At 39.5% G+C, this 11,759-nt stretch overlaps 2 protein-coding genes across 2 annotated transcripts; both read left to right on the top strand.

The window, feature by feature from the left end:
• The first annotated feature begins 5,368 nt into the window (after positions 1-5,368).
• On the top strand, positions 5,369-7,740 carry LOC121869509. Its single transcript, XM_042370863.1, has 5 exons — positions 5,369-5,452; positions 6,040-6,183; positions 6,859-6,975; positions 7,086-7,166; positions 7,310-7,740. The coding sequence occupies exons 1-5, from the start codon at positions 5,369-5,371 to the stop codon at positions 7,613-7,615; spliced, it is 732 nt and encodes a 243-aa protein (XP_042226797.1). The 3' UTR covers positions 7,616-7,740.
• Positions 7,741-9,321: 1,581 nt separating this feature from the next.
• On the top strand, positions 9,322-10,138 carry LOC121869510 (cuticle protein 21-like). Its single transcript, XM_042370864.1, has 3 exons — positions 9,322-9,387; positions 9,495-9,575; positions 9,720-10,138. Exons 1-3 carry the CDS (start codon positions 9,322-9,324, stop codon positions 10,023-10,025), a joined length of 453 nt encoding a protein of 150 aa, XP_042226798.1. The 3' UTR covers positions 10,026-10,138.
• The last annotated feature ends 1,621 nt before the right edge of the window (positions 10,139-11,759 follow it).

An 11,759-nucleotide genomic window follows, 5' to 3' on the forward strand; every position in this document is an offset into this window, starting at 1 on the left:
GTGGTCCTTGCCTCCCGCGCTAGATCAGGTAACACAGGTGTCTAGGCAGTGTCTGTGCAGGTATTTAGAGAGTGTGGGATATCTGCCTCAGTCGTTAAGGTCCCGATGTGTTTGGCTTCTGAACACCTGTTAATAGTCAACACCTGTGATAAACTCAATCTTGTTTTTTAGTTTATTGAGATCGATAGTGAAGTTAATTACGCCAATCATATGTAGATTATTGATACGAAAAGGCTGTGTTTTTTTTTTGCTCGTTTTAACCTTCGTTTCTTGGAATAAATCCTCATTATTAGCTTGCATTTCTTCCTTCAGATTAAGAGTTACATCTACTGTACTCCCACCTGTTCCCTCGAGTAAGTTATACAACCAAAACAAAAGTATAATAAAAGATAAACAAAAGAAAGATTAAAACAATGAAAGAAACCCTTATGGTGAGAAGTTTATAAGCATTGATTAAGTTCTCAGTTTGTTCCCTGTGTTCATTAGTTCATTAAATCAATGCTCATATTAGCTCGAAAGTCTTTGAACACGACTCGAGATAACCTGGATAGTGTCGGATCACCTCAATCTGATAAAATATTCCATGACGGTACATTTTCTGCAACAGAGTTGGCTGCTCGGACTCGTTTGCCCACCCAACTGGTCTTATATAGGATAATGAGGAGTTCAACTACTTTTAGAACCCTGACCCGGAACCGGATTCGAATTTATATATTAACATCGAGAAGTGAGTCAGACTAGGTGTTGGTTTGGTTAAGAGTGGGCTAGTTTAGGTTGGGTTGGTCGGAAGTAGAATAGGTTAGGATTGTGTGGCTGTGGCGAGCAAGATAAATAATTTCACTGTTTACGAGTATTCACGTAGTTTTTAAGTTGTCTTTTAATTGGATTCCCGGATCACCTTCATCCTGTTCGAGAATGTCTGATTGTGTTTTGATAATGAGTCAGCTGCCGTGGTGGATAATCTGAGTATCAGTATAAACTATTTTGCAACAGCACCCAGGTATTGGCAAGCCCAGCGAGAAAAGTTGTACCTCCCACTGGTTTAGCTGTGCCAGGGGGTGACCACCTTGCAAGTGGATTTCAACATGATCTCATTCGCCTGGTTGCCTCGATTGATAAGGTCACGCCACCCGAGGAGCGTGTTACTCTTGACAGATAGACACATTCACCTGTCTATATCTCCTTGTGACAGCCTCTGCCCCTCATGAGGTCAGCTGTGGTGATGTATACTGCTGACCTTGACTCTGAACCCGACCAGTGACTCTTTTTAGCTACACTTATTAATAGTTCCAGGAGACTTAACTGGAGGTATTGTCATTAAGAAGGTTGACTGTAATAAATATCTCAGATTCCGTTGTTTTTGTAATGTCTTTGTGGTAGTTTTGTGTGCACTGGAGCCTAATGATTTTTTGTTTTTTGTGATGGAACGGGGTACTTGTTCCTGGGTGGTGGGAGGGACAAGTTGACTTATACTGATAATGCTCGCCAGAAGTAAGTGTTGTGGTTAGACTCAGGGCATTGAACCTCCTATCTGAGTCACCATAAACGTTGTAAGTCATGGCCTGCAGAGGGTCGTTAGGAAGCTGTACCTTAAACGACCTATGGGTGTTTTCGTTGTCGTGAGTTACGTAATGTCTTGTGTTTTAGATAGAAGGTCGTAATATGTCCTTCCTTCCTTCCTCTGCTAAATAATAGATTCGTTGACCCCCACTAGTATCACCTTCACCATCCTGGGCTGCATAATGTAATCAAACGAAGGATAATGAATGTATCCTTGTCTCTCTCACCCAACACTCACCTCCCAGCCTGTTTACTTGACATTGTCTTCATAAACTCATCTTCCTGTAACAGTCAAGGTCCTGCTGCTGATCCCACAAATCCTGTTAATCCCAGGAGGAGGAGGAGGAGGAGGAGGAGCAATAAGTGTACCTGAAGGTGAAGTCCCGAGACAGGGGGCGTCGACGTGCTATTGCTCCCGTTCAAGCTCACTAAAGGTAAACATAAACATTACTCGTAAACTAAACACTACAGGATCTTATTATTTTCAAAACATTGTTGAAAAATTCGCAAAGTAGGAAATACACGAATTGATTAACCTAATATTGACTGCGGTATATGCACGTATAGTATAAACTTAATATATAGACTAAAAATACAACATTAAACCTATGTATTTTATTATATTAAGCATCACTTCAAATTATATCTATTATTACAAAAGCCTAAGGAACTTATAAGTGAGAAAGGATTAACTGCATTAAGAAATCATATTAACTATTTACCTATTAACAGAAAACGAATTACTACGGAATTAATTTTTTTTTACGTATACAACAACAGCGATGATTATTACACGGGAGACATAAAAACAAGTTTACCGGGTGTGTGTGTGTTGCCGCCACACCCACAGCACGTGCCTCGGCTCTGATACGGTACCAAATAAAGCAACACAGATGTCAATGAACTTAATATGGTAGACAGGATGGTGTAACGTAACATACAGTACAGAGAGCATGAGGAGTGTTTGTTACCTTGTGTAGTGTCCTGTTGTGGCTGAGATGACGTGGTTATATGTAGTGTAATTACCTGTACCTGTATTTATTACCTGTTATTGTAGAAATGATGTGATAATAATGTACAATGATCCTGGATATTATTCCATTTATTTCATTTATATTTATCATTTCAAAATAACTTAGATTAGAGTTGTGTCTGTTCCTTAGTAATGGTATTCGTGTTTTAGTTTACCAATGGCGTGTAGGAGATGGCATAAGTAGACCATTTGATGTTACTCTTGTCACGAGAAACTATGAGTCATTAAGTACGATATGGCGCGTGTTCACAGTCAATATTTCTTTGTCTTTTTCCTCTCTCACTTATCACAACAATATAAGTCATTACTGTTTGCATTTTATGTGAACTATTTGCCAAATGGTGAGTCAACAATGTTTCATGAAAATGTTAGAGATAATGATGAATTATAAGACTATGTATGGGTGTTTAATATCAACAATCACTATTATACGTTACTTTATGAGGGTTATTCACCTTCTGTGTACTATATATCAACAGTCGTCTCTTATCAGTAGATCTGCACTGGATACAACGCTCACCTCCCGTCCTAAGGGTCGCTGGTTCTTACCCGGGGCACCCTTGGGTCACCCAGATGCAAATTGGTACCAAATTTTACAGTTGGTTAAGTGATGGTGTCCCCACTTTCACTTTTATGTGTCCTCATAGGGGAAAAAAATGAGACTTATGACATATAATCTCGTAAGTTATGTAAAACTGACAGACATATAATTTTCTTGAGATCTAAAGCATTATTATTTATTACACAAGATTCATGCTTAAACAATACAGATTTATGTGAATAATCTCATAAGCCATAACACAAATATCGACCTTTGACTTAGTGTACAGAACACGAGAAAACGGAGAACAAACTTTCGACCAGTGAGGTGCACATTTCACAAGTTATGGTGTGTTGAGAAAGAGTGTAAGTGATTTGTAAAGTTCATAAGAAGATCACCACACCCACACCACAGTTCACCACACCCACACCTCACCACACCCATACAATACTTCACTACGCCCACACCACCTCTCACCACACCCACACCATACCTCACCACACCCATGCTACACCCACACAATACCTCACCACACCTACACCACTTCTCACCATACCCACACCACACTCACCACACCCACGAAAGAACTCCACTATGATGATAAATAGCGAGACTCCCCCAATCATCACGAAGAAGACATCCTTCACCAACCAGGATTGAATCAAGGTATAAAACATCAGCCCAACAGCCCCAAGACCTATTAAACCACGTCTGACCCACTAACCTTGATGCTTAGTAAATACCAACTAAAACCAACAGGTTTTTTGAGATGCCATTAAAAAACTATGCTGTGATATTGAGGAAGAACTTCTTATATCAACTGAAGTCTTCCCTAGTCGTCCACAGAGACATATTTGGATAATGACAGAACTTATAGGGTGGAATTTTTAACACTATATGAGGCCAATAATTCAGAAGAAAAGGTATATTAAGGTTATATAGATCCAGGGTGGTATATTCCCCGTTCTGATTATATATTAAATATGCCATGTTAAGGAAAGAAGTATATTAATGGTCTTTATTACGTCGATCATCTTACATGTTGGTAAAAAATTTATGTAAATGGGATTCAGATTAGACTGGGCTGTTGCGTTAAGTGGCTTCCCGCAAGGTGGTTACTTTGGTTCATTCCTATTCAATATATACTGATTGTGTGTCTTCACTACTTGATATTTACTGTTCGATCTCATAAAAACTAAATTCAGGTTCAAGAAGATTTTTAAACCACTTCTAGATATGACAACATGAATAGTTACTCCGTTTTTACCGATAATAATATAAGGTGATGGATACTTATAGGACAGAGGACAGAAGCCGTAGAAGGAAGTGAGAAATGTGTGTTAAAACGGACTTGTGCTTGACGATAGAGAGGGAATGTTCTCCTGAAGATCGTGTAACAAGATGAATCAATTGACGAGTTTAGAGAGCATTTTTTTTACTTATATAGATAAAAAACACACATTAGCTGACTGCACAAATACCTGGTCCCAGTGGCGTAGTTAGAGTGTGTGCACTTGGGCCCTTGAGTTTGCCGCCCCCCCGTGCCCCCACAAAAAATACATATTGCACAGTGACTCACTCGTCTTGTCACGATGGAGACTTGTGCAGAACTGAAGTGAATTGCTTGTAACTGGTGGATTGGTCGGCTGTACATGAACTGATATGACCCGAGACTGCATGGTTTTGCAGCTACTGGAGACGTTAATTCTTCCCTTTGTATCGGCGGCAAGTTAATCCTCGTCGTGTCTGACCTAACACCTGACCCACACCACATGAGCTCACTGGCGTACTTGTTTGAAGTTGTTTCCTTAATCCTCAACAGGTTACAGGTTGTGTGTGTGGGGGGGGGGGCGCATAGCAAGGGTGTACGTAGCTCATGACGTGGCCGTGATGATGTGGGTCAGGTGTTAGGTCAGACACGACAAGGATTAACTTGCCGCCGATACAAAGGGAAGGATTAACGTCTCCAGTAGCTGCAGATATGGGTGATGAGCAGACCCAAAAGTGCCGCCCCCTAGCCACGCTAGTGCCTGGTCCACCTATGCAGCATGCAATTCCCACAGGATGAATGTCACCCAAGCGTTCGAGCGTTATACGTGACAAGCAACAAAACAGGTAACCGGGCTGAGGAGCTTGAGCTATGAATACCACGTGAGGAAGGCAATGGTTCAAGCGATGATGTACCGCAGACAATGTGAGGATATGATCAAGATGTTCAAAATGGCGCAAAGATTATGACAGTAAGGAGTGAGCCCAGTACTGACACCACGTACCTGTCATACCATAGGCCAGCAGGGAGTCGGGCGGAGCAATCAGAGGTGAGTAGGCGTTCATATGGGTGTCTGACGCGTGTATATACAGTCCTGTAACTTACTCTTAGCCTGTGCCTTCTGAATTACATAGGAAGCATATAGATATATGTTTAAGTACTGTCACTTTTCAAACTTCAAAAATGTTACCATAGTGACACATTCGATATTTTTTTTTTTTTTTTTTAAATATACTGACAATTTCACATTACATATAAAACTGTACACGTGTAAAATATATGAATGTTTCGTAAAATGAACTTCAAATATCTATAATATTCATTAGGTAATTGGGTATTACCGAAACATTGGTAGAGCAAAGGAAAAACTTGTCCCTGATTGAGGTGGATCGCCGCACCACCCAGTATATAAAGGAAATAAGAAAGATGTTCAAGAAATTCTCAAATCTTTATAAATAGATGTCAACCATTCAAAGGCCTAAGGAGTCATGGAGTAGACGTATTTAGGTTAATTAGAATCACAGAATGAAAAACAAGTAAACAATATCAAGCAATTTTTGTCTGATCTATAGACAATTGGGTCCCTGTGAACTAGTAACACTGTTTGGTAATGTCAATAATTTCATTCTCTTGCAGGCCAAAGCCCCCAGTGGAGAATGCGTGGTTGCCAGGTTGGTCATGCTACTCATTGCCACAGATACACTTGTAAACAACGTAGATTGGGGCTACTCGACTAAGTACTATCCCAGCATGGAGCAAGTGATGATCGAAGAAGAGTTGGTAGGAAGGAGGAAGAATCCAGTATAAGGGACACTCATTGCCCACACACGAGTCCTCTCCAGGTCTTCTGATGCTTCTCGAGTATACCTGAGGTCATCACCTACCTAGAGAACTTGTACCAGTGGGTTTATTTGCTGGTCTTTAGGTTTGATGGTCGAGTTGCTTCTGATGTGATGGTCCCGCATAAATATCTACGTCCCTGAAACTAAAGTCGTTCACCCCTACCAACGCTCTCAGGTGTTCTGGAACGAACCCCCTAACCAGTTCGTTTGCTAATATGCTGGAAGAGAGGAATGATGGCACTGTGATCTAAGAGGCTTTATGGGTGCAGATGCCACGTTAACAGGGTTCCTTTTAGGATGTACAGTATATATGCAAAATCTTTCACGTTCTACGTTTATCACTATAAATTTTATCATTAATTCCTGTATATTTTAAAACAATTGGTGTTTCCAGTTGAATAAAAACACCTCAAGAAAGTACAATAAAGCTCCCTTGACTTCCTGTCCATTGGGCGAGAATACCGAGTCCCTATACTTACATAATCAATAAATTATCTAGATTGACCTGATGCACTTAGATCATAACGTAGAACAAAGTCTTAATACGACCTTGAAGCATACACAAATCTACTCTAGAATTAGAATGCGAGAGAAATGGTGTTAAATACAACAGAAAAACTTGTCCCTTATTGAGGTGGGCCGCCACACCGCCAAGTATATAACTGTGAGTTCCAGACAGATGGGCAGTCAGTTCCCTCGTGACAACACTACAAGCAACATGAACACTAAGGTGACTATGGCAATGCCACTCTCTCTGTGATTTATCTTTCTACTGTAGATAACAATTTCGAATAAAATTAAATTGAAACTCATGATTGTTACATATTTCTCACAATACAGATCCTGATCTTGTTGGGCGTGGCAGCCCTGGCAGCAGCAGACAGCCGCAGCCGTGAAACCTTCTCTTACCAAGCCCCACGTGTGAGTGTTTCCTATAGGATTTTTTTATTCATATAATCTTGATACATGAACCAGATGAAGCTTCCAGAGCATCCCTGCATTCTTATTATTGAATTAAATATTTATATACCCGACACTAATTTTATTATTTTCCATCTCTTCAGGCTTACTCAGATGAGTCATTTGAGTCTACTGAGGCTAAGTACAACTACCAATGGGCCGTCAGTGACGACCCATCCCGTAACGAGTTCAACCACCAGGAGGCCCGTGAGAATGACAATGCCGAGGGGTCGTATTACGTGCACCTTCCCGACGGTCGTGTACAGAGGGTGACTTACCGCGTGGATGGAGATTCAGGCTACGTAGCTGAGGTCAACTACGAGGGTGAGGCTCAGTTCCCCGAGTCTGATGAGTCTAGGGAATATGCCCCACCCAGGCGCAGCTACTTCGACTCCAATGAGTCTAAGTAAACATCTCCCTGATATCCTTCCTGGCAACTCTACTGCGAGCCTCACAGACCTTTATTTATTTATTGAATATAATGTAAATATTTATTGGGCTATATTTATACACAGCAATAAAGACAAAGCACTGATATTTTCTGTTATTATCTCGTAATCCTCTTGTAGCTTTCATGTTTACCAATGCTAATTGATGGGATCACATCACATGTTTTCTTTTGTCCTTATGGTGCGTCAGATGAAGGTCGCATCCATATCTAATACTACATAAAAGGTTAAAACTCAACTTATTGTTATATAAATATAACAACAGAAAAAAAATATTAAGTTCAGGTGATAATGTTTTATTACACTACTGCTTAATATCAATACGTTATGAACGATATAGAAAATATTTCTTTGAAATAAAAAAATAAACTTCACAATATATTTTAATAATACATTAGTTCCTATAAAAAGGTGAAAATATAAACGTCAACAATATTTCAGGCATTAGAAGATAAATGAAGAATACTTATTCATAAAGACCTTGTGAGTGTGTTCCAATTCTGTCGACATTATACAGTAGTAAGAAAATTATATCAATTCTTTCCTCAGGACATTCTTTTCTACTTCCTACGAGATATGAAGGTACAGTACTTAGAATAAAACCTATGGGACGTAATGCCGAACTTATAATGTCCGGAGGCCCTAGTGGGTAAAGAAGACTCAAGACAGACGTGTGTGGATGCAAATGGCTTCATCCACTAATTTATTTATATAGGATGGTGTTTAAATATCATATCTACTTTATCTCTCTCCAAATTGTATTCTCAGGAACCACTACAGCACGTCGTTAACGCATCTCTTTCAATAATCCTGCTTAACCTGTCACGCTCAAGGTTTTCCATTTAGAAGCAAACCACAACAGGGATGAGCAGAGACCCCGTGGCGAGACCTCTGTGTTGTCTGTATTCTTCACCTTCGAACGTGAAAGGTTTGATGTTAAAGCATTATTCCTCAAGGTTCCAAAAGAAGGGGCAAGTAATACAAGGTGTTGAGGACAACTTTATCCACATTAAAGAGAGACAACATGAGACAGGTGTCATTATGTGTAAAGTTTAGAGTTTTCATGTTCGAGTGTGGGGACGTTTTGTTCCAGACAAATTGCTTTCTTATATTTATTGCGCGAACGCTTTTTTTTTTCGTGGCACCACTAGTGGAAGACTGCATCAAGCTCCTTAGGTAAAAGACAAGAACCGAGCACGCAGCAAACAATCCCTCTGGAACGCATCGGTGCCTCAGCCTCCCAGACTCTTGGACCCTGTAAGGAACGAAGTATTATTCACGGCTCTGACTTCTGTAGTTTGTTTCCGTCTGGCTTTCGCTTGAGCTTACCCCCTGTTTGCCCCAGCTGTACTCTGAGAAAGTGTCAGCCAGGGTGGAAACTTGCACTGTATGTGGTCCATCACCTGCTGTTTATGTTTTATTTACACAATTACAAATAGGTTTGAAATAATTCACGAGGCACAATTAATCACAAGGAATAAACATTAGTGTTAATGCAATAATATTTACATATATATAAACAACTTCAGTTTGCCTTACCATGCATGACCTTGTAAGCCTACGAAAGTCCTCAAGAATTAGAATGTTAGAGAAACGTTGTTGTACTGTATAATAAAACAAAAAACTTGTCCCTGATTGAGGTGGATCGCCGCACCACCCAGTATATAATGGCGAGCGCCAGAGGTCGACAGTCAGTTCCTCGTGACAACACAACAAGCAACATGAACACTAAGGTGATCCTGATATTCCCTCTCTAAGAATTGTTTGAAATGAAAACAATGGTGAACATGAAATTATTAGTAATAGTTTGTTTACGCATATTAATATTTCTCTGTTACAGATCTTGATCGTCTTGGCCGTGGCAGCTCTGTCAGCAGCAGACAGCCACAGCCGGGAAACCTTCTCTTATGCTGCCCCTCGTGTGAGTCACTCCAGTCAGGAGTTCTCTACTAATATAATAATGGAAATATGGCCAAATAATGAGCTTCAAATTTATCAAGATTTCTTATTATAGATGATTGAACCTGTCAGCAAATATTAATTTCATAATTTTCTATATCCTCAGACTTACTCAGCGGAGTCCCTTGAGTCTACTGAGGCTAAGTACAACTACCAATGGGCCATCAGTGATGACTCCTCCAGCAACGAGTTCAACCACCAGGAGGCCCGCGACAACGACAACACCCAGGGGTCGTACTACGTGAACCTTCCCGACGGTCGTGTTCAGAAGGTTACTTACCGCGTGGATGGTGACTCAGGCTACGTAGCCGAGGTCAGCTACGAAGGTGAGGCTCAGTTCCCCGACTCTGATGAGTCTAGGGAATATGCCCCACCCAGGCCAAGCTACTATGACTCCAATGAATCAAACTAAACATCTCTGTTACCCTTTCTGGCAAGTTTGGTTCATCCTCACGTTACACTTATTTATTGAACACACTATCAATATTTATTCTACTCCATGAAAATAAAGTGAAGGCAAATATATCTCTGATATTACAATATTATCCTTTATCCAGATTTATAGTAACCAGCATCAATTATTGTGAACTCACATATAACAACGCCTTCTACAAAAATGCATGAATAAGGTAGTTGTCCGTTTGCAGTAAGACTGACTTTTCTAAAACTAATACCTGAAAATTGAATGAGTATTAATCAAAAGCAAATGAGAAACATAAACTTCATATGACTGTTTTTTCATCATAAGATGTTTAATATACATAAATAAAAATCAATTATGAAGCTAACAAGTGATCCATATGCAATGTAATGGATAAAAACAATAAATACTTTTGTCAAGATTGAAAAATATTTGACACGTGCATACTACCAGTGTCAACTTATGGATAAAAACAAATGGATTAACTATCCAAACTACACAAACGTAAACCTATTCACAAAATAGAAGGAATGTGTTTGTCATAGCTCACAAGGCCAGAATGGTAACTAATGAGTGGGATCTTAAACGAGAGTGAGAAATATTTCAGCAAGGAGTAAGAATCAGTCAGTGCAAGAAAAATGACCTAAAGTGATCCTGGGTCGTGACACTAGACATATAGGAGGAGAGAAAAAGACTACCAAATATAACCCTGAACATTGAAAGTTTGGAGGCGCTCAGTTGGCCAAAGAAGGATGAAGAGAGAGGTGGAAACATCATTTTATACAAGTGATGTTATACCAAGTGTGGATGGAATCATTGTTGAAATGTTGACGATGGATGACAGAACAGTGACAGAACAACGATAAGAATACGCTGACCATGACTGACAAAGAAAAGAGTACCAGATGTTTACCAGAAAAGTGGTAAGAATTGATATGATAATTATACCAGAAAAAATTGTGATAATAGTAATTGTAGCAAAAGGAGAGAAATGAAAGTTCAGAAAAGATGAATGATATGTTGATCAAGTTTGTACATTAAAAAAAAATCTATTGACGTGAGAAAGAAATTGTTACTGTAATTATGGATTTTTTAGAAAAGGCATATCATAAAGTGTTAGTAGGATCACCCAAAGATTAGCTCCCCTCCTAGAGAGTTTCGGTGTGGTAAAACTTCAAGCCGTTTAAGCTGAGGAACGACGGAACCTTGAGGAACAACGGAACATAGGGGCTGTTCTTCAGGTGATAAAAAAAAGTTTAGACTTACGATTGATCTTGGGGTCGGTTTTGACTATCTAAGTATTGTAAGTGAATAATTGCATCATATACAGTTCAGGACAAAAGAGACGTAAATCAGTTAAATTTTAATTCCTTATCTTTTAAAATTTATAATGATGAGGTGTAATACATAATGTAAACAAATAGACTTATTACACTATCTTATGAAGTACTCGTCTTGCTTCAGTCAAGAGTTAAGAGTGTAAGACCTGATTCAGCGGCAGGACAGGTACAGCACGTCCTTATTACTACCTGTCACCTGCCCATTTTGAGGGTTAGTGGCCGTTCACTTCAGTTCATGGTGTCATATTCATACACACATACATACATACATACATACATACATACATACATACATTGATGTTATCTTTTTCAGATGCAGGAGGGAATTTAGAGATAATGTTTAAATTGTATAATGAGATTACCCTTACTATGTCACTTACATTTT

This window comes from Homarus americanus, unplaced genomic scaffold (assembly GCF_018991925.1).
Source record: "Homarus americanus isolate GMGI-L3 unplaced genomic scaffold, GMGI_Hamer_2.0 scaffold23578, whole genome shotgun sequence".
In the NCBI taxonomy this organism is placed as follows: Eukaryota; Metazoa; Arthropoda; class Malacostraca; order Decapoda; family Nephropidae; genus Homarus; species Homarus americanus.